The sequence below is a fragment of the Cladophialophora yegresii genome (assembly GCF_000585515.1).
Source record: "Cladophialophora yegresii CBS 114405 chromosome Unknown aczIN-supercont1.4, whole genome shotgun sequence".
Taxonomy (NCBI): domain Eukaryota; kingdom Fungi; phylum Ascomycota; class Eurotiomycetes; order Chaetothyriales; family Herpotrichiellaceae; genus Cladophialophora; species Cladophialophora yegresii.
The window spans coordinates 2,642,265-2,663,590 of NW_006913048.1; the positions used below are offsets into that span (position 1 = coordinate 2,642,265).

At 53.7% G+C, this 21,326-nt stretch overlaps 11 protein-coding genes across 11 annotated transcripts; 5 read left to right on the forward strand and 6 right to left on the reverse strand.

Annotated features, from left to right (window-relative positions):
* Window positions 1-211: 211 nt before the first annotated feature.
* A1O7_06294 (uncharacterized protein) lies at window positions 212-711 on the forward strand (the record flags this gene model as incomplete). The annotated part of the gene is made up of 2 exons (XM_007760297.1): window positions 212-421; window positions 553-711. 2 exons carry the CDS (start codon window positions 212-214, stop codon window positions 709-711), a joined length of 369 nt encoding a protein of 122 aa, XP_007758487.1.
* A 2,683-nt stretch (window positions 712-3,394) lies between these two features.
* On the reverse strand, window positions 3,395-4,529 carry A1O7_06295 (eukaryotic translation initiation factor 3 subunit H; the record flags this gene model as incomplete). The annotated part of the gene is made up of 2 exons (XM_007760298.1): window positions 3,395-3,995; window positions 4,057-4,529. The coding sequence occupies 2 exons, from the start codon at window positions 4,527-4,529 to the stop codon at window positions 3,395-3,397; spliced, it is 1,074 nt and encodes a 357-aa protein (XP_007758488.1).
* A 667-nt stretch (window positions 4,530-5,196) lies between these two features.
* A1O7_06296 (uncharacterized protein) lies at window positions 5,197-6,310 on the forward strand (the record flags this gene model as incomplete). Its single annotated transcript, XM_007760299.1, has 2 exons — window positions 5,197-5,229; window positions 5,276-6,310. The coding sequence occupies 2 exons, from the start codon at window positions 5,197-5,199 to the stop codon at window positions 6,308-6,310; spliced, it is 1,068 nt and encodes a 355-aa protein (XP_007758489.1).
* Window positions 6,311-7,901: 1,591 nt separating this feature from the next.
* A1O7_06297 (uncharacterized protein) lies at window positions 7,902-9,260 on the forward strand (the record flags this gene model as incomplete). Its single annotated transcript, XM_007760300.1, has 3 exons — window positions 7,902-8,217; window positions 8,275-8,598; window positions 8,659-9,260. 3 exons carry the CDS (start codon window positions 7,902-7,904, stop codon window positions 9,258-9,260), a joined length of 1,242 nt encoding a protein of 413 aa, XP_007758490.1.
* Window positions 9,261-9,867: 607 nt separating this feature from the next.
* A1O7_06298 (uncharacterized protein) lies at window positions 9,868-11,241 on the reverse strand (the record flags this gene model as incomplete). Its single annotated transcript, XM_007760301.1, has 1 exon — window positions 9,868-11,241. The coding sequence occupies one exon, from the start codon at window positions 11,239-11,241 to the stop codon at window positions 9,868-9,870; it is 1,374 nt and encodes a 457-aa protein (XP_007758491.1).
* Window positions 11,242-11,899: 658 nt separating this feature from the next.
* On the reverse strand, window positions 11,900-13,167 carry A1O7_06299 (uncharacterized protein; the record flags this gene model as incomplete). Its single annotated transcript, XM_007760302.1, has 2 exons — window positions 11,900-12,001; window positions 12,058-13,167. 2 exons carry the CDS (start codon window positions 13,165-13,167, stop codon window positions 11,900-11,902), a joined length of 1,212 nt encoding a protein of 403 aa, XP_007758492.1.
* A 1,466-nt stretch (window positions 13,168-14,633) lies between these two features.
* A1O7_06300 (uncharacterized protein) lies at window positions 14,634-15,026 on the forward strand (the record flags this gene model as incomplete). The annotated part of the gene is made up of 1 exon (XM_007760303.1): window positions 14,634-15,026. A coding segment is annotated over one exon (393 nt), but the record flags the coding sequence as incomplete, so codon positions are not given.
* Window positions 15,027-15,032: 6 nt separating this feature from the next.
* A1O7_06301 (uncharacterized protein) lies at window positions 15,033-15,353 on the forward strand (the record flags this gene model as incomplete). Its single annotated transcript, XM_007760304.1, has 1 exon — window positions 15,033-15,353. One exon carries the CDS (start codon window positions 15,033-15,035, stop codon window positions 15,351-15,353), a length of 321 nt encoding a protein of 106 aa, XP_007758494.1.
* An 849-nt stretch (window positions 15,354-16,202) lies between these two features.
* On the reverse strand, window positions 16,203-17,261 carry A1O7_06302 (uncharacterized protein; the record flags this gene model as incomplete). Its single annotated transcript, XM_007760305.1, has 1 exon — window positions 16,203-17,261. One exon carries the CDS (start codon window positions 17,259-17,261, stop codon window positions 16,203-16,205), a length of 1,059 nt encoding a protein of 352 aa, XP_007758495.1.
* An 833-nt stretch (window positions 17,262-18,094) lies between these two features.
* Window positions 18,095-19,035, reverse strand: A1O7_06303 (elongation factor 1-beta; the record flags this gene model as incomplete). Its single annotated transcript, XM_007760306.1, has 3 exons — window positions 18,095-18,701; window positions 18,903-18,942; window positions 18,996-19,035. 3 exons carry the CDS (start codon window positions 19,033-19,035, stop codon window positions 18,095-18,097), a joined length of 687 nt encoding a protein of 228 aa, XP_007758496.1.
* Window positions 19,036-20,266: 1,231 nt separating this feature from the next.
* A1O7_06304 (uncharacterized protein) lies at window positions 20,267-20,518 on the reverse strand (the record flags this gene model as incomplete). Its single annotated transcript, XM_007760307.1, has 1 exon — window positions 20,267-20,518. The coding sequence occupies one exon, from the start codon at window positions 20,516-20,518 to the stop codon at window positions 20,267-20,269; it is 252 nt and encodes an 83-aa protein (XP_007758497.1).
* Window positions 20,519-21,326: the final 808 nt, after the last annotated feature.

A 21,326-nucleotide genomic window follows, 5' to 3' on the forward strand; every position in this document is an offset into this window, starting at 1 on the left:
TTGGCGATCGCTCTCTGAACCTCGACACAGCCTCGATCAGTTTGTTCTCTGCTTGACACGACCCCACATAAGAGAGCGGTTTGGCCAGCGCGCACCTCGGCGTCTCGTAATCTGTTCAGACTCTGCAGTCCTTCCTCCTCAGACCTACAATTTGCTTACATCCAAGTCGTGCTCTTTTCATCGCGCAAATAGACCTGTAAAACTCAGCGAGATGGGGAATATCTGTTCCAGATCAGCGAACGAATCGGACAACTTTTCCGGCCCTGGACGATCGGTTGGCTCGAGTGGGCCTCAGACGAAGCCGACATCGACACCTGTGCCCGCGAAGCTAATAACAAGCACTCCTGGTCGAGCTCTTGGTGGGGCAGAGGGATCCACAGGCACCAGCGATGCCAGGAGCGCAGCAGCGAGAGCAGCAGAGGTAAGTGGCCATTACGTACTCCTGAACTAGTCATGTGTGCAAGGTACTGCAGAAGCCGTATTGCGGGTTGCAGTTACCACGTCGGTTTTCTGGCGAAGGTTTTGTTCTAACCGTATGACTTCGAACGGCAGGAGCGAGCTGCGAAAGCCAACAAGCCTGGGGGAAAGCTGGCCACCCAGCTGTCAGCACAGAAAAAGCAGACTCAGAATCAACTACTGAACTCGGGAGCTGAAGCTGAGCGGAGGGCGAGAGACGCTGACGAGGCCGCACAGAATAGGAGTTGGAATTGAGGACCGTGCGCGTTGACTTCGTGCAGGTCTCGCACCTGAGTCATTCCTTTTCATGGTTCTGGAACAGAAAGAGACATGCTTTTTCCTGATGGGGAAGACAGCGAGACTTGTGGAGTCGGACGGGGCATTCATCCGAGCTCCATGGTCCGCTTTGTGGCACTAAGGGTGTGGACGACGATCTCGCGCTGACTTGGAATGCCTACGAAGGCTCTAAGGCTGGGGCGCCAAGAGAGGAAGCCCGTATGCGTTTTGCATAGTAGAAGGCAGAGCAAGTGTGTAGGAGGGAGGGCGTTTGCGTAGTACGATGGGCAAGACTCGCCCTTAGCCTGACACAGGATTCGAACTCATAGGGAGTCAGCTTGTGAGCACATACAGCCATTCTTGAACAAATTCGATTCATGCAGCCCAGTAACCTTCATTGTACCTGTCCATGATAGTCTGATCAAAAAATCCGGGAGCGAGACAGCGTAGTAAGAAGCTCCAACGATCACATTGAAGAAGGTGGCCTCGGTGGTATCTTTCCTGGTGAAAATAAGTCCCTTCGAAGAGGGGTTCACCAATTTGCGTCTTTGCTGGGCGTGAAGACGGGGAGCAACATCAGAGCAACAGCGCTGGAGGCACGTAGTTCAGAGTGCAGAAGGAGCTCCTTAGGTGCCCCCTAGCAGCCACGGCGGCTGGTCGTAGGCCACAAGTCCCCGCCCGCCGACTCATCAGATGCCCGGTTGCGCCTATTGAACAAGCACTCCAAACCCTTCGCGCCTGTCAATCATAAACACCCACCTTCTCTTCCTCTCCTAGATCATGTTTTCTTCCCGTCAGTTGCAATTCGCATTGTCTGCTCCACTCAACCAATCTGCTTTCCCGCAATCACTAGCTCTTTCGTGCTCACCTGCAAAGCTTGCAGAGTCACCGTCGAGTCCTCATCGATGGTGGACGCACTAGAGCCGGCCTGCAATACGTCCGCATACCTTTCTTCGCTCCATCTTCCTTCTCATGGTCCATGAACCATTTTGCTGACCTGATCTGGAGCAGCGCAAGAAGACGAACTCCTCAACCCTGCGGGAAGCCTTCGCAAGCAGCCTCATGTTCAGTCAACTGTTGGGACTTGTCAGCGCTGTGTAAGGACGCTCGGCAACACACACCTTGCCTATAGTCATGCTGCCGCCCACTTTGACTCACGTAATTGCGGGTCTGTCTTCAAGGAGAATCAGCATGGAAATATACAAGTGTAGACAAGCCGGCACACTTGCAGAAAGGGGAACACCCTAGGAGGCACAAGAGACATGAAGCGGAGTTCCGACTGACGAGTATCTCGTTGTCCCACGCTGCCAAAGCGCACGACAGCGATATTTAGGCCGGCGACGAGACGCGCAAGGGCTCCTCGACAATAAGCCCGAAGCATGACAATTGCATGTCCACTGCGTCCGCGCGACAGGCCAAGCTTCCCTTCCACCGGTTCACAAGCCACCGCGATCCACGATCCACGACCGGCGACGTCGAGGCAAGCTTTAGCAAAAACTCGAGCCAAGCAGTGCCAGCCATACTTCCCCTTACCGATCATTCTCTTGAGCGGCCACGGGCCTTTCCTTGCAGTCACTCTGATCTCATTTGATACAGCATCCGGTGGCTTCCGGTTGGGCGATATGGGCAACAACAGATCCGCAACCACCCAAGAAACAGGGCAACCAACAACAGCGCGAGAAAGACTGAATCGACGGCAAGGAACTCAGACATGGAGGCAAAACAGACGACGCCGTTCCACATGTGCCACGGTCCACGACGGTGGAAGCGAAGCTACTCTTAGCGGCAAGGTCGGACGCAAGCGCACAAAATCACACATTCAGTCTACGATGGTGGCTCATGGAAACTCTCCGCAGGTAGCATCCAAAACACACAGAGCCGTGCCATGGTGACCTGCGCAAGGAGCTTTGGTCAAGAAAAAGATGAAACGACTGGCTGAGGAGAAGACCTCATCGAGAAAAATATTTTCCCTTCAGGGGGAAAGCACATACATGGACTAAGATGGCTAAGAATTACGTGGGACAGGCTTGGCCATTTTGGCAGCTTGCCTTCCCTGGTCCTCAGTGACAATAGCTACACGCGGATTCGAAGATTCTAGCCGTCAACGAATTTACGAGGTGTCAGAAGAGATGTGCTTGCGGAGCTGCAAGGCTGGAATTTCAGGAGAGACCAGTGACTTTTCATTGTCTGCATATCCCTGCCTGCAACCTCATGCACGTCATTGCATTTTGACCCCCAGATCTCCCCGGCTATGGACCCCAGGTAGTCTCAAGTGCAGGAGTCTACACAGTACGCCAGGAGTGTTGTTCCATTCGTACCGTCTTTCCAGTACGCTATGCCACTATGATTTTCAGCCCCTGCCCATTAAAGGCGAGATCGTGCCGGGTCATTTCTTAGCGCTTCGGCTGTGCTTTGGTCATTTCAGCGTCGTTTCAACCCATCTCACAGCCAAGGCTTCGACGGGCTCAACCAGCACTTTTCCAAGACTGGAACCTGTCCACTGCTTGGCTTCCTTGGATTCGAGTCGAATTGCGGCCGCCCAGCATTGTGACTTTTCGCAGGTGTGTTCTCTGGCCTATTTTTGTTTCCCCCGCTGGGGCGCCTCGGTTGCATTTCGAACATGGTAGATTGTCTCCTTGATTCGCTTTGCGCCGCAGACTATTCATTCATTCCTCGCAGAACTGCTCTCCGAAGTTTCACCAGGCAACAGATTTCCTCGGACAGCAAACATCTTACCCGTTGTGCCGGCAACAAATCCATCCACTTGTCTCGCGTACTGCTCCACCTGTCGGCTGTTCAACATACTCTCCAAGCGACTCGGCTCCGTAGGCAGCTTGAACAATCTCTGCCACTCGTCCTCGGGCAAAGGTGGCTGTTTTGACAACGCCCGTGCCGCGTTTTCTGCCTTTCTCTTCTGCTGCCACTGCTGGATCTTGGCTTGCTCTCTGGCCAACGCTCGAGAATAGTACGAGAAATTGTTAGCTTCGACGTGGTGGGTCTCGATGCTGTCAAGAAGGTTGTCACAGGTCTGAGAGAGGAACGGGTCGATGGAGATCGAGAGGGACTCGAACGAGGGAGCTAGACTGTCGTTCTTGATGATGGGGTTGTTTTCGATCTCGTCAACGGAGGAAGGAGGTTTCATGGCTCCGTTTGCGAGCATGCGCGGGATTTGGTGCAGGAAGGTGTTGACGAGGTGCGAGTTGTGGACTGTGATGGGCAGTTCCACCAGGATGTCAGAGTATTTGAGGCCGGATTTCAGGAGGCTGTAAGCAGGGTTATCAGTAATGAGGTCCTAATGAGACTCGGGTAAGATTGCGACCGTACTTCTCCGTGGTAAACTTGTTCTCCTTATACGCGGTCATGAAATGAGGCGACAGTCTGTAGGCGCGAATGCTGAGAATGCCTTGCGACGAGCGGCTGACATCATGCACAAGCGCGACGGTCTTCTCGTTCAACTCTTTCTGGTAAAAGTACTGATTTTCAATGAAGTTCGAGTTGACGAAGTTGCCCAGGTTGGCGCTCGTGTACCAGCCCACGTTGTTTGCGTCGACATTGACCTCTCGGAGCATGCGAATCATTTCTGCTTGATATGCGGTGTTTGCCTTGGCTCGGGGCGCTGAAGCGGCGGCGTTGAAGTGTTGCGGTTGATTGTCGAATTGCGCCTCGGGTGGCAGGTCAACGACGGGGAAGGGGAATGTGTTGGTGATCTCAAGGGTGCCATCTTCTTTGTCCATGCCGACGAGAGAGCCAGTTGCGACGGTGGGGAAGCGTGAAGCGCAGTGTTTGATCACTTTCATGACCACCTTTCGCACCCTGGTTAGCAGATTTTGCGGCGAAGAGAAGCGTGAGGGCGACTTACCAGCGCCTCCAGCTGGACAGTCTGCAACGGAGTTTCCTTCCTGCACGAGTGTCAGCATGTCTCTTTCGTGCCCAGTGTGTCGACTCACTCTGTAGGCGCCGCCATGTCTGGTTGCGGTTTCCAGACGTTGACAGTAGCGGACGTGTGAGTTCTGTCCCAGGGCTTCATTGTGGGGATTGACATATTGACTTGTAACGAGTTGGCGGAGGAAGGTTTGCCGGGATCACGTGCGTTGGTGTTTCGGAAAAAGTTCTGTGGAAGACCATTGAAAACATGAAAGACGATGCAACAGTTGATGTCTTGGCGCTGGTGGACAATGAAGCATATCTCGATCAATGGAGGCCTCTGGCCGAGACAATATTCCATAGGGTTTGCGACGATGTGATCCTGGTGTCCAATCGTTACACAAGGCTGACCTTCAGCCTTGTCGGAGATGCATATCCGATAGCTAGTCGCCCTATGACGCCCAGAGGGAATTATCTTCGTTTTCTGTACATACTGATCGACCCTTGCTGTCGACCTTTGTAACTCCAGCGGCGCACGGTAGACTTTCATTTTGCTTCTCTGTATATAGATCTCTCATCGGTCCTAGAGGTGTGTCTTCAATGTCTAATAATACGGGTCTAGATATCTGGTTTGTGAGTAGTTACACCTTCTTTCCATGTGCTCTTCTAACACGTGCAGGCCGGTGCATTTGCTGCATTTACAGTTGATCTGCTTGTATACCCTCTCGACACTCTTAAGACCCGTCTCCAGTCTCAGCACTTTGAGACATTATACAAAGATGCTGCTGGCAAGACGAAGCCTTCTCTATTTCGCGGTCTCTATCAGGGTGTCGGCTCCATCATCCTTATAACCATACCGTCCTCGGGCGCATTCTTTACGACATATGAGGCATTAAAATTCAGTATCAATGAAGCTATTCCTCCAAACTCGACCATCTTTCTTCCTCAACCAGCCGTTCATGCCGTTGCCAGCGGTGGTGCCGAGCTGGTGAGCTGCGCCGTCCTGACACCTGCCGAGGTAATGAAACAGAATGCTCAGATGCTCAGCAGCAGGGGAAAGAGGAGGTCCACATCTCTAGAGGTTTTTAGGCATTTTCAGAAACACCCGTCAAGATTATGGAGAGGGTACACTGCGCTGGCCGCACGGAATCTGCCTTTTACTGGGCTCCAGTTCCCTGCGTTTGAATACTTGAAGGGATATTTCCTGAAAAGGCGGATGGATCGGAATGGTGGCAAGCCCATCGATGGGATAGGTGAGCGGGCAGTAATTACCGCCACGAGTGCTGCAATCGCCGGCAGTGGTGCCGCTTGGATTACAACCCCTATCGACGTGATAAAAACGAGAATCATGCTGGCTGCAGGGTCCGGTGATGACGGCTTAAAGAGCGAGCCGAAGCCGAAATCTCCCAGCTTATTGCAGGCCGGGATTCAAGGGTCGCGCAAGAGCGGTTTGGTCGTGGCTCGAGAAGTTCTCAACGTGGAGGGTTTTCGTGGCTTGTTTCGCGGCGCCCTGCTGCGAGCAGGGTGGACCACAATCGGAAGTGGTCTGTACCTTGGCTGCTATGAGAGTGGACGACACTATCTCGAGAAGAACAGAAGAGAAGCCAGAGAAGGCGACCACCTCATGCAGCGAGATTGGTCCAACGTGAAGGTCGGCATTGGAGGATCCAGATCTCATGATGTGGTCAAAAAGAGTGCATGGCAAGACGACTAAGAGTCCGATCTCTACGGATCCAATTCGTGAGACCTTGATCTTTTCTGGACAACGTTCGTTGTGCCCACCTCGGTCTTGGTCTGCTGGAACGCCCACAATATCCGAAGAAGAATCGAAGCCCTTGAGCGAGCCTACTCAGGATCGGACGCAATGTGGGCCTGTCTCGCAAGACATGCCTATCAGCATCATCGGGTACTTCTTGCGTAACACCCAGCCGTCCTCGCTCAGCTCCGATCGGAGACCAATTCCATGGTAGGCGTTGGGATGGACTCGAGTTCTCCGGACAAGAAGATGGTAAAGAGGATGACATCATTCAACCTGATCCTGAGGGAGGGTCTCGTACCTTGACCCGAGGATGAGCGAGGGCGTTGTTGACTGAACTGTCTGCAGTGCTTCGACTCTTCCTCCCGTACCGATCAACTCCCGAACCGCGCTGAGGAGGACCGACCTCCCAAGAGGCGGTCGCACTGATAGCTCCGAGCCTTTGGTGATGCGAAAGACGAAGCTGTTGGAGTTCCTCCATGCAATGCATCGACTGAAGAGACTCTACGGTGAAGATGGTCATTCTTTCCGTCCTGACCGTTGAGACCTGGACGTTGGAAATGCAGTGAATCTCAAGAACATCAGCTGGGGTTATCTACCGTTTGGCAACGGTGAAGGGCCACGGCTATGCCTGGGGCATAAGTCTTCCTGAGATGTGAGCTATTGTCCATTCACAAGGCTGCCAATGTGCAGAGGAGTTCGCATTGTTTGAGGCTCGGGAATTATGTGCCTGTGCGGATCCTTCAGAAGTTCCACACTGTGGAGTTGGAGTATCCCAGAGACACAAAGATTGCTCTGGGTACTGAAAAGCGGGAAGTTACCTAGGTATTCTATGTGCTCGCTAGCAAATGTGGTTGCTGGCTCAGAGCGATTGAGCGAGCCCATAGCATGAACGCCATAGTGCAACACAGGCGCAAGGTGGGCCTGCACTGATCAATCCAAGCGTCGCCAAGCGCGCCAAGCTCGACGCCCGACCACGCAGGTGTCGCCCCATCTTCCTCTTTCCTGAGCTATGTACCGTCTCTCGAGGCAGCTGCCCCTCCCCTGTCCGCCTTTTGCGCTTCGTCTTGCTCCAAGTAGTCAAATCCTCGTCTCCTTGCATTGATTCCGAATCCAGCAGACACGTAGAATGCGCCTTTGTTGGTGTAGATTTCGGAACCCCTTCGGCTACGTTGTCTTAGCTTTCCGGCATCCAGCCTCCTCGTCCACTCAGCGCCCAAGGTCTTCGAACTTGGCACTCGAGTTTCTGCCTTACTCTGTACAACTTCAACGGGCAGCCTTACCAACACGAGTTGCGGCTGAGTGATTCTGCATATTCCGCGCGTGTCCACGTAATGCCAATTCAAGGCAGTACGGTCACTGGTTTGCCATAGCTGTCCTCGTCCACTTCGACGCCCTGGGTGAGAAGCTGTTGGTTCTGAGGGGCGCCCTGCACCGCCTCAGACTCGAGTCCTGACGATGGTAGGTCTATAAAGTGCAAAGAGCTCTCTTCTGAAGCGATCTGTTTGTCTGTCAGTCTGTCATAGAACACCCTATTGTTGAGATAGATATGTGGCCTGCCCTGCTTCTTTTCAGCCTTCTGTTGGGTGTCGTCTCAGCCTGGCCTTCTCCTCAAGTGCAGGATCCAGCCAAATCCTTTATCACGCTTCCATTCACGAGGAAGTTGTCAGCTAGCCCGGCAAGGCCCAAGCGACAAGCCTTCGATTCGGAGCTTCTGCCATTGACTGTGGCGTCGTATTATATCGAGGTCACAATTGGCACGCCGCCTCAACCGCTTAGCTTGGTTTTAGACACCGGAAGCAGTGATATATGGGCCTATAGCCCAGCCGCGAGGGGCTCATGCCCTGATTGTACTGATATATACTGTATGCCGGGCTTTTGGCCCCTTGTTGCGGCCAGAACAGTCCCCTAATGCGCAGTAGACGACCCGGCCGACTCCTCCACCGCGAAGGAACGCCCTGATCTGGGTTTATTCAATATCACTTATGGAACGCCGAACTCTGGCGTCCTCGGTTACTACTACACCGATGTGATCAGGACGGGTGGCGTTGGCGTGAACGCCTTCCTGGGTGTGACCACGGATGCAAACGAGGGTGCCCCTCCCGGAGGCATCATGGGAATCGGTTTGTCTGAGAATGTTGCCAGCTTATATCAGAGCGGGATCAAGTACGAGGGATATCTCGATACTCTGTACGAGCAGCGCCTTATCGGATCACGGACGTATAGTGTCTTTTTCAATGAGGCAGGTAAGCTGGCTAATTAGTTCCTCCGCCCTGCAGGACCGTGTCCGCTCACTGCGGCTCCAGCATCGACCGACAAAGACGAAGGCGTCATAATATTCGGCGGTTATGACAACACCAAATGGATCGACGACCTCACGCCATTCCCTATCGTCTATCCATCACCCAGAGGCGCCGCCGAGTTGAACATCGAGGGACCTGCCATCGAGATCACCGTCGGCGACGATACTTACGACCTGCCAAGCCAGTCCTACACGGTCCTCCTCGACACTGGCAGCACATACACTTATCTTCCCAGACGACAGTTCAACGTCCTAGCCACGGCACTGGACGCCGAGCTCGCGGACGAGGACTATGGCCTTTACGTTGTCTCATGCGACTACAAGAGCGTCCGCGGCGGACTAGATTACACCTTCGACGGCCCTGACGGCCGTGTGACGATCTCCGTACCCTGGGAGCAGGTCGTCATTGCAAACGATGCCCTCCCCAAGGATGTATGCCTCCTGGGCTTCATCCCCAGCCCGGACAACGAAGGGTTCTACGTCTTCGGCGAGACCTTCCTGAGATCGGCTTACCTGCTGTACAACTACGATGATTTGACCATTTCGTTGGCCCAGGCGAGTTACGATACCAGCTGCGACGATTGCGTCGAGGCTTTGGTCAAATGAAACACGGCACGGAAGCGGAAGGAGGCCAGGGCACTGTACGGGAACTTCTGCGTTGAGCTAGTATGGCTAGTCTGGTCGGCACCGGCTGCAGAACTTTAGATATGCTTCCCATCCCGTTCTTCTTGCGATGGTCGCGTGTTTAGTGCTTTCCTCCATATATGGGTATCTTCCTCCTCGCTTTTGAGACGCCTCTTTCCTGGTAAGTATCTGCGGAGATCCAGAACACTTCCGCCCTGCCTTCTGCCAGCTTCCTTCATTCCTCCCGAGCTGCCATGCTCTTGTTTCGTCCTGCTCCCCTATCTGCTCCTCTCCTAGTCAATTCCGGTTCAGGGTCTGCCGAGCCTTTCATTACGCCGGTAGGTCGGACGTCGGCGCATGGCGCAATCTAGCGGAAAGACAAGGAGATATTCCGAAGGGACGGAGGGACATTAACTGGCTTGTGGTGGATCCATAGTTTTTGATTATGGCTAGTTTTGGGAGCATGGGCTGTCTGCCTCTTTCCGCTGGCCAGGCGAAAATGAAACACGCTGTCTGTTTTCTGCCCCATACCTTTGCAGCACCGGGAGACAGAGGATTCGTTAAAAACCGCTTCCGAATGCAGCGAAGTCTATGTCATTTCCACATCGCCATCACCGGCGTTCGCGGCACCATGGCCTTTCACATCCTCGTCTTCGATTTCGAGCTCGACATCACCATCGTCATCCTCGTCACCGTCCTGCCCATCCATGTCTTCCCAAGCATCATCATCGTCTTCATCCATTTCACCCTCTGCACTGAGCTCGTTCTTCAAACCCCCAACCAATTCGACGGCGTGGTCCCGTAGCCGTTCGTCGTCATAACTCAGCACAGGGTATAATCTCAAGCAGTTTTCCAACCACGTTCTCGCCGTCTGTTGGTTTTTCGATTTCTCCTCGGACGTGATTCCAGACTTCTGAGAAATGAGGACATGGCACCACCCGCCCAAGTACCAGCACTCGACACTCTGATCATCTTCGCGGACGAGGCCATCCAACACGACCAGAGCGAGCGGTTCGAGCTCGACTTCCATGAGCAGGCGGGTAAGCGACACTCGCGTTGCGAAGTCGGGTTTTCGAGCGTCTTCCTCCGAACCGTCTTCACTTCGAGTAGGGTCTTGAGGCGTGTCCTCGGACGATGCGGGGCCGGGCTCCTTATGCCAGATATCCAGACTTCTCTTCAACGCCGTTCTGGCCTCGTCGATTCGTTCTTGGCTTATCCGCACGCTGGCCAGCGTCTGCAAAACCCCCGCGGCCATGTCTTCCGGACAGACCGCCACCGCCTCTGTGACCAGCGCTTCGCACCGCGTTTCGGCGTCGGCCTCCCACGACAGATCGGTCATGTAGACCTCGGCCATGGCGCACAGGGCGTCCGCCAGCTTCGCCTTCTTCTCGTCGAGCACCTTCCCGGCGCCTGTCTCGCCATTCCCACTGGCCGCCTCCTCAATCACATCGATCTCATTCCTCAAGACTTCGCAAGCCTGTTCAAAGCACCGGATACTTTCCCTTCCGCCTTCTTCGCAGAGCTGGGCAAGCCAGAGCCACGGTTCCGCCGATATTAGTGCCCCGTCCCTGTCCATCTGCGTCGCTCGGGCGAAGTTCCTTCGCGCGGGCTCGACATCTCCGAGCGCCACGCGTATTTCGGCGTTGAGGACTAATGCGGTAGGTAGTGTAGGTTGTCCCCGGGCGGCCAGGGAGAGGAGCTCTTCGATATCCGTCTCGTCTCCATTCTGCGAGGGCTTCTGGTGGTGCCGGCGATCCGCTTCGAGACGTTGCAGAGCCTCCTCCGCAAGTGGTAGGGCGAGTTCGGGTTGTGCCTGTTCGAGTAACTCGGCCGCTTCGGTCAGGAGGTTTTCGATTGACTTTTGGGACTTCTTCGGCGGCGGGGACTTCACAAGCGGAGCGGAGGTGGAGCGGAGGATGTCCTTTTGTTGCTGGGTGTGGTTTTTCGTCTTGGTTCTCGCCATACTGGCTGCAATTTGGGTTTGAGGCTGATTTGACGTCGGTCAGACAAGAATTTCGGTGTTATGAGCGCCGCCGATATAGTTCCCGGTTGTTGTTGTCGTCGTCGTCGCAGTCTTGAAATGTTTCGAAACTTTTTGGATGTGGGGTTGCGTGGAAGGCAGGTTCACCGAGGTCAGCCTCGTCGAGATGATCGTGAGGCTGAGGATGACCGATGGTAATGATTTGACCCTCATCCCGACGCAGTCTGAGACTACAACGTTGAACATGACAGGAGACAAGGGCGATCTGTGCGATATCCTTGGTCGGGCCGGGCGACTGTCAATCGTGCGACAGGCCAAGTTCTTGGAGGTGGTGCCCACGCGACCTTGGTGCATCAACGACTGATGGCTCGAGCATAGAAATGGGAGACAGTTTAACGCGGACCAGGCATATCTTTATCAGACTGGGTGGCGGCGACCACGGTCTACAGGCTGATGGTTTTAGCATGGTGAGATCGGGAGGACAGACTTGACTTTGGGTTCCGGTCTCTTGGTAGAATGAGCTTGATGCCCCATTGATAACCCAGCACGAACGAAAATGGGCTACTCGTGACGATAGGCAGAGTACACCTCGAACCTCGAGACGAGGGAAATAGGTATTGGTACAAGCTGGCTTCTATGTCTAGGCGTAACCTCTCCTCCGCCGACCTTGGTTCCTTGGACGCTGCGTGACGACCAAGGGGTTGATCTTGTGCTTGTCCCTCGTCTTGTATCCTGATTTGGCCTGGCGAAAAGAGTCAGCTTCTTCCAATACGCAAGATGTTGGTGGAGAGAACTTACCGGAATGCCCCAAGGGCTCATGGGAATGCGGTTACCCTTGGATTTACCTCGACCACCACCGTGAGGATGATCGGATGCGTTCATGGCCAGACCACGAACGGTGGGTCGAATATTCAGCCATCTCGACCGACCTGCTTTACCAAGCGAGGTGTACTTGAAGTTGACGTTGCTGGCGACGCCAATAGTTGCGACAGCGTCCTTGTCGATCAGTCGAACCTCGCCGCTGGACAGCTTGACCGTAACGTAATTGGCGGCCTTTTCGAACTTCCTCAGCTGGTCCATGGTCAAGGTCGACAGATCGAAGTTCCGCACGTCGCCGAAGATCTTGATCATTTCCTTCTGTACCGTGTCCTCTCCCTTCCCGACCACGATCCCATGCGTGCCTGCGCTACGGCATATCTTCCCGATCTCGCTTTTGGAAGGAGTGATGTTGAAGATGGGCGTCCCGACGGGAATCATGCCCAATTGGAGACAATTGCCTCTGTGCGCAGTCTTGGACGCCAGGACTCCCTGGTCTATGTGGCCGCCCATCTCATCGATCAGCTCCTGTGGTAGTCCTGACCTGTAGCTCTCAACCGTGTCGCCCGCTCGTAGACCTTCGGCTGCGAGGATATAGCTCTTGTCCCCTGTCTGCAAGCTCTTCACCAACGCGATGTGAGCAGTCCGGCCTGGATCGTGCTCGATTCTCTCAACCAGATGTTTGCCGCCTGCATTTCTTGCGAAGTCGACAATGCGTATCCTCCTCTTATGCCCGCCTCCACGATGTCTTACCACGACGTGGCCTGTGTGATTTCGACCACCTTTTCCATGGCCCTTCTTTGGAAATGTGAGAGGGAAATGAGGTCGACCTTTCCATATGTGCTCGTTCAAGGGGCGGATTAGATGACGGATGCCAGGTGTTCGAGGGGTATACCGGCGTAGTCTCACGTCGAATTTTGAGAGTGCATTCCGGTTGTCGGCTTGAGCCAGCGGCAGGTCTGCTGGAGACTCTGCTACTGAAGTGCTTGGGTGTAAAGGGTCAATGACCTGAGCATAGGAACGGCGTAATGCAGGAGCGCGATAATGACAGTTGTTGCACAGCGAGCGAAGCGGTATTCGTGGCTGCAGCATCTTGTGCAGCTAAGGAGGAGGATTTTAAGATGAGCTCTGGAGACAGCGATTCATTGTCTTCACAAACACCCGCCGACTGAGTGATTGCATGATTGATTGTCTGTGTCGAGCTCCAAATTTCGGTCCAGACGCATGTAAAGTCAGCCAATCGGCAAGATTCCCGCCTCATTCACCGTTACCCAGATAGAGGCAAGCGTAGCCTCGCATTAATGCTTCTCGCCTTGCGCTTCTAGGGCTTCACTCTCCCTCAAAAGTCAGTTTATGTCACTTCATTTTCATTCTTGCCTCATCTATCTCAAGCCACAACTTGTCGTTCGGTTGGTCATCTTTGAATTCCATGATTACATCAAGAACTATTACCGACAAGATGGAAGAGATGAAAGGGCTCCAAGGTCCGAATTGATATTAAGACGGCCCATTTCATCCGCGGGACTAATGCCTTTCAGATCCAAATCACCACAACGATCATCAGCGCGTACGTGAGACTGACCAATCACAGGCAAAACATGGTCTATCAGGATACCAGTCACCCTCAGTCAAGCGACACAGAGACATACGGACTTCTCAAACTGTTGCTCCATACCCGCAGCCGTCACTGTTAGCAGCAATCCGACACAAAGCATCAACCGCTCTCCAGGAAGCTTTCAAGTGGCCTCAAGGGCGAATGCTCGAGTGGGGTGTGGCCAGGAAGCCCAGAAACGAGGAAGAGGCCACAGTCTCAGACTCTACAGGGCCTCAACCTCCATCACTGGTCTCATTAGCTACTCATTCGCAGAGCAGCGCAGGTCTTGGAACTGCAGTGGTAGACGAGAGCCAGGCATTAGGGTCTACTGTATGCCAGATTTCGCCTGCGAAACTCTCAGCCGGCAACAGACAGCATCGTTCAAACAGGGAACGACAAGGTCAACCTCTCTGTCCTAACCAAAGGTATGTCCATTGTTCCCGGTTGATGCGAGCACTCTCAAGTGTTCCAGATCCATGTGATGATCCGCCTCCCCTGGACGACGGGCTATCTGATGGTGAGATCGACGAGACAACTGTGGAAACACCTAGTATGCAGTGGACCCCAGCTCTTCAACTCCATCGAGAAGCTCAAGAAGCTCAGACGCGAGATCGCATTGCTTCTATCGGATCGACCCATCGGAAACCACCACGTGGGCCCCGCAATGAGCAAAACTCCCACCTGCCACCACCCCGGGGGCCTCGGCGACAGCAGCCACTCCATCTAGAACCGCCGAGAGGACCTCGACAGCCGCATCTCACTGCAGTCAGACCTGGGTTTGTGGAAACAATGGAGAAGCCATCTTTATGACTTTTGTGGGTTGTGCGGTACTGATCAGACGACAGGCCACAAGCGAAACCGAAGCTGTGCCACGCTTACAGCTCCACCGGTGGTAATATTGCCTACCTTCCCCTCTCTGGGTTGATCTGATGACCAAGGGGATCGCTGATCACAACAACATCTAGGACAATGCCCTAAGGGTGCCGCATGCCGTTATGCTCACGATCCCACCAAAGTCGCTCTGTGCCTTTCGCTGTTGCAGGGCGTCCGATGCCCCCTTCCCAGCGCCTGCCCGTTTAGCCATGCTGCGACCTCAAAGAACATTCCCACGTGCAATCCCTTTCTGAATGGGACATGCGCCCGTCCTGATAGTTGCTTATACTGGCATCTCGACGGCGTGAGAGCTAACGCAGAACTGTGCTTCGACTTCGCTTTTGGAGGGTACTGCGAGAAAGGGGCAACGTGTGGGTACCGCCACGTGCGCCAGTGCTATTTCTATGCCGTGTCTGGAAACTGCATCAACCTGTGGTGTCAGTTGGCGCATGCTGCAAATCCGACTTGGAAGACGCAGAGGCAGACGCAGATGCAGATGCAGACGCCTGCGACCATTGACAGTAAGGCTTGTGGCGCAGCAGCAGCAGCAGCATCAACTCGTGTGGGCCCCCCTGCAGATGAGGAGCGTGAGCGAATGACTACTGCGTCCGATGGCGCCGTGGATTGCAACCATGGAGGCAATGTCACGGCTAATACGAACATGGTTGTTGAGGAGGCGGGCGTGGTCAAAGCGACGAGTGGCGAAAAAGCTGGCGTAGTCCACTCTACCACGATTGATGAGGAAGAAGACATGGACGCCACGAGTATTGCCGACTCATTCAGTCTTCAGGATGATTACATTCCTTTGTAGGTGGATCTGACCCTTGTGCGTGAGTGACGACATCACATTCGGGACACGGCCTTGCACTGCAGCGAAGGGTGGTTCATGTCTCGAAGAGCTGCAGGATCCAAAGACGGGAGAGGGATTCAGCGGAGTGGCTGGCGGTATTGGAGCGCAGCATGGCCTGCAGATGGGCGAGGGCGATCTGCCGTGGAGATAGACGTGGAGGTACACGGAGGTGGAGGGGGAAGTGAGCGAAGTTCAGCTATGGTGAGGAAACACAGCATGGGTAGAGGTCAAGGGGAGAGAGAAACTTGGTGAGTTTCAGATTCTCTCAGAGGTCCGATGGTCCTTCTTGCACACAACGCATATGAGCGTTTCATAGCATAGCATAGGGGGCGTGCCATGGTGCCAGTGGGCCAGAGTGTTACGCCAGTCAGACTTGCAGAGCTGCAGAGCACAGAATGCACAAGGATCACGAGTGTCCATTCCGGTCGAGGTCTACATCCATACACGGATTGTACGAGTACCTCGCGCATCCCGCCTGGACTCCGGTACAGCTATGTAGTATATTTCCATTCTATGATTTGGAACTGACCGTCTGCCTGTCCGTCTAATCTTCTTAGTTGTTGCTTGAACGGGTGCGTCGTTCGCGCGTGGAAACTGTTTATTGATCCTCGTCTTGGGCCGTGGTTGGAAGTCCTCCGGAACGGGTCTCTTTCGTCCTCGATAGGTATACCAGATGTCTGGCAGACCATTCTATGCGGCCTGCTCGAGACCTGTAGGCCCCTTTCCGGTCATGCAGCATTTCGGGCGTCTTCCATTCATCTTCATAAGCCGGCACAAGTGGCCGGCTTGTCCGTGATCGTCTTAAGTACCTCAGTTTCCCTTGGTGATTTTTTCAAAGACAGACACGCCATATCTGCCTAGCGCTGAGGCACAGGCCACGGCTCCCGCCCCGACCTTCCTCATCCGCTCTGCACCATCTTTGTCCTCGACCCCGCCGACACCAATAATCATGATCCCTTTCGTCATAGGGTCCTTGTCAAGCAGTTTTCGAAACGTGGCCACGTTTCCTAGTGCCAATGGGTGAAGCGCCGCCCCTGCCAACCCCCCAAGTCCACTACCGGATTCACTGTTCAGCACCGGTTCGAGCGATGCATTCAGGAGAAGACTGTGGCCCAGCGTATTGGTACAGGTGATGAAGTCAATCACGCTACCTTCGCCAGGCTCTGACGACTTTGCTTTCCGGAGTGAGTCGACGACCATCTCGAATTGGCCAGAATAAGTATATGGAGGCAGCTTCAGGCCGACTTTCGGGGTGGAATCCGGCGTCGTCATGCGTCCGCGATATGTCGATTTCGAGTCTGAAATGGCCTCCAAGTACTCGTCGAGTTCTTTCTTGTCGTAGGCCGGGGGCGGTGCGGATGCGATATTCGGGCAAGACAGGTTAACTTCCATGGCGAGACGGAGGTCTTCGTCCATCTCTGCGGCGTTTGCCACGAGCGCGTAGGCCATGGCTATCTCATCCGCCGTGCCCGTCACGGAGAGGATAAATGGTTTTTTGGTTGGTGTGTCAGTGCCGAGGTGGCGTTGGCCGACGATTTCGTTGATTATGCCAAGATATTCAGAAAGCGTGAGCGGTGAGTATCCTAAGGTGTTAAGGGTTGAGACCGGTTCCGAAGGATTTGAAGTCGAGGAGGGAGGTTTCGATTCTTCGCCTTTCGGAGCATCGCTGGGAATGGTCTTGCCTGGAGTGAAGAAGGTGTACTGATGGATCGAATCGTCGTGGCTGAAACCTTCGAGCAGAGATGTCCGGATTGTCACTGCACCTGTGAAGGGACTGTCATAGAGTGCTTTGATGTCTTCGAGGGTCGTGGCCCATGGGCAGGCGGAGTTGAGCAGTGGCGGTTCGATCTTCAATTTGGTCGTAGCCATGGTTGAGGAGGGTCGGTGTCAAGGTACAGTTCTATCGCAGAGGAGAGGACAGGGATATCAAGGATGTGACAATCTGTGGCTATGGTTCGCGCGATCCCCGTCCGTCTCTGACTGCACCCAGAGTTGACAGCAGCAATTCTACAGACAGGCTGTTCTTGAGATTCACGTCTTTTGAAGGTCGATGCAATAGCAGATTCTGCGTTTGGCAAGTGAAGGACTTTCGAGAAGTGGCAGAGACGTTGCTTCCTCAATGTTTTGTAAAGAAGCTTGCGATGGTAAGAACAATCATAGTTTCAGTTACGGTGTACCCACTTTGCTTTTGCGTTCTATGCAGCCAGACGCGCATGGTCTTTTTATAGCTACCTAGGCACGCTGCCGTCTTCTGATGGTTATTCAGAACGAAGAGTTGTTACAAATGAAGTACGTGGCTGATTCCCGGGTCCGGATCTAGCAAACTTCAACAAATCATGAGCAAGCAAATGTCTCAGATGTTGGATAAACGCCTTGCAGGATCATAGACACCATACTCAAACAAGGCTGTCACGCACGCTGCTAACAAGTCTGGAAGAGCTTACTATCGCACTGCACGGTGTAATTACCGCAGTTCTTCATCAATCATCTTCATTTTTCGTCTATCATGCATGAGAGAGTAGAACTGCAGTGCCAATCGTCTAGAAGTCCACCAGTCTTGTGAGTGGTGCTCAAGCAGCCACCCAAGGGCAAGGCTCGAGTCCCCTTGGACAGGTTCGAAATGGTTTGACCTGGAGACTGTATGACAGAGGGCAGGGTCATGCCGTCATTTTCTGACACAGGGCTGCCCAACATCGCCTTGTTCACAACTTCTGCATAGCCACGACGTCGGTGGACTGGACATGATCCTCGTCCTCCTCGATCAGTTGCTGCAACTCGTCCAGAGACACCTTCTCGTCTTCGACGACCAAGTTGACCTGCATCTTCTTGATACCGAATCCGACAGGGACAAGCTTGTTCGCACCCCAGACAAGGCCGTCCATCTCGATCTTCAGCACGTTTGCGACCAGCTCGTCCATATCCGTCTCGTCGTCCCAAGGCTTCACATCCAAGGTGACAATGGATTTGGCGGCGGGCTTCGTCTTGCCTTCCTTCTTCTTCTTGTACTCCGCCAGTCTCTTCTCTCGCTCGGCGACGACCTCGGGGTCTTCCTCCTCGTCGTCAGAGCCGAAAAGATCGACCTCATCCTCATCCTCAGCCTCGGGCGCATCCTTCGGGTTGTGTGTTACTGCGACTTCCTCTGGACCGTAGGTGGTGAAGGGCTTCGAAGGATCGCCTGGCAGTGTGGAGAAGTCGGCGTCGTAGGACTTGACATGGTTGTACCAGCGGTAGGCATGGGGGTATTTCTCCACAGCAGGTTGCTCTTTCAAGGCCTTGAAACTCACGACATCGGCTTGAGATGGGGAGTATCTGTAGAGGGATTGTTAGCAGGAAAGGTCATGAGAAGCTTTTCTGTGATAACAAGTAGTCTCTTTTGCGAGTCAGAGGTGCAATTGCTTGCGATTGGAAGTAGTCATTCTGCGGTGTCTTAAGCCGCCTCATCAACACGGACCAATTTCTTCTCATCCTGAAAGATAAAAGATAGGAAGCGCTTGAGGAGCAGCCACGTACCCAGAGATGTATGAGCGAGTCTGGAGCCAGTTGTTGAGGACTAGTCTGAGTCAGTGCCATTCAGTGGAGGGGCTGGTATTTGACGAAACATACTGGTGAGGCCGCTGTCGGAGACAAAATCGGTGAAACCCATCTTGACAATCGATCGATATTCTATCAGCTTATGCGTAGACAACCAAGAAATTGCAGTGAGGTGTGTTTGGTAGAAATTGTTCTGGTCAATCTGAAATGGAAAAGAAAAAGATGCCCTGGCATGCGCTGCCAAGCCTGCATAGTGGGTCCAGTTTGCCGCGGGGACTAAACAGCCACAGTGCGACCGTCAGTACACCGCACTGCTCGTCCCTCACACGTTGTTGTCGAAGCCACGCAAATGATGCTATATAGCGTCTCATTGAGACGAGTTTAGCGGTTTCCAACTTTGAAGGGACGATGGCGTTGATTTCACATTGTTTTCAGGCCGCATACTCTGGCCTGGCTCTGATGCCGGACCCAAAGCGGCCAGCTCAACTATGCTACTGGGCATCTCTGGTCCAACTGGTCTCTTTCGCCTCGCAGATCTGCTATTTCCTCCTCGCACCATTGACGGCAAAAGAGATGGACTCGATTCGTCCTCTGGCGTCGGGGCTGGTGCCTCCTCACCCTCAAAGGTTGCATGCTAGCGTCGCCGACCTCATTCGTGTCTGTATCTGCATCGGCCTTCCATTCTCGATCTCTGTCCGCTCCTGACGCAATCTAGACAGAGGCCGAGCGCAGATGTCAGGATTTCTCTAAGCTGTAAGCACGGTGGACCATAGATGCCAACTTCCCCTCTCGAACAGAGGATGCATTGGTCTCTTCCACAGCCCGTGTCACGAATCCGTCTCGTCAGAGCTTTTTCGCAATTCTCCACAAATTCCACGCAGCTATTCTTCCGGAAGGTCGACTCGAGCGGGGATACGCCACGAACGTAAAGAATGTAAAGATAAGCACCGGCCCTGTCCTGTGCCTTACAACAAGCCGAACGATCTAGGATGGCAACTGGTGACAATAATATTTTCTCGAATGAGGGGAGAATCGCGTTGCGTCTCGTGTTCAGATAGGCTTTAGATATAAGTGTTAGATTGACATCTCTGACCCTGTTGGACGTCACTACTGAGCAACGATCCGGGAATGCTTGGATGATTCATGGTTTCGGTAATCGCGAGGAACGGTCCCTTTTAAGCGATCAACATCTTCCAAGAGATGCTCGAGAATATGCGTGGCGCGTCAAGAAGACAAGCAACAAGCAGTATCTTGTGGAGGTCATCGACCGATGCAGAGACGGCGAGCTTCTTTAGGGGAGCTCGGACACAGCTAGCGACAGGAGCTGTACACTGATACTTATCTCACAAGACAGCGAGCTTCTCGAAGAACACAATGTCGACGTTATTTGGAAGCTTCGGGTCTTGGAAGTGGATCACTTTGCTAAGATAGATGAACGCGGCGGAGTCGTCGTCTGGCAGCGAGATGCTTGATGGGTCGCTGGCAGTTCCTCGAAATGTCCAGCTCTCCTTGAAGCCTGAGGTGAACATTGCTATGAAGACTGGAGACGCCAAAGACATGACCTTGGAAGAGACTCGGACCCGTTCGTCGTCCATCGCGACGACGACATCGCCGATGGGGTCAATATCGGTGGTGGTCGTGAGGTATTGTGCCTATTGAGATATCGGGGACGGGAGAGAAGGAAAATGAGAAGTTTCGAGGTGCAGGTGAGAAGAAGATGAGAATTCCCCGGGGGCCGGTGAGAGGAAGACGAAGGTCTGAAGGCATTGTGTGAGGCAGTACCGAAAGTGAATCAATCAATTCCTCGCCAGGTCGAGTACTCTCGCAATGGCTCTGTCTCCGTCCTCGACGCAAGCAATGCCTTTGAGACATTGCCAAGGCGACTTTGTAGGACGGGATGGGTTTCGCGCGAGAAGAATCCTTCACAGAACCGTGAAAGCGGAAAACGTCTACTGGAGATAGCATAGTACAGGCGCTACTTGAGGTCGATGGCTCACCTGAAGCCCGGCCTGAATGTGACTACGAAGGCAGGAGATACCACTCAAGATTGGGAGTGGCGAAGGAAACAACTACCGGGTTGCTCTGAGGTCCGGGAGCGCACCAAACCAAGGATCAGTACTCTGGATGCTGCCGGGCTATGTGGTGATGCACAGAGCGCGGAGCTTGTCGACTGGCCATCTCTGCTGATCCCAAACTGTGCGGCTCCTCCTGCTAAGTGGTCGACGCAAAGGCGCTCAAAGTAGTACTGTGTAATGTGTACTTCATTTACGGCGGCGGGAAGAAACAATCGCAGGAGTCTGTCATTAGCGTGGAAGAAGCGGCACCTGAAGCAGCTGTAAAGGGACTAGTCAAGCCTTGGGCTGGAGGAGACTAAACCCGATCCAGGTCCATGATGTCGCTCGA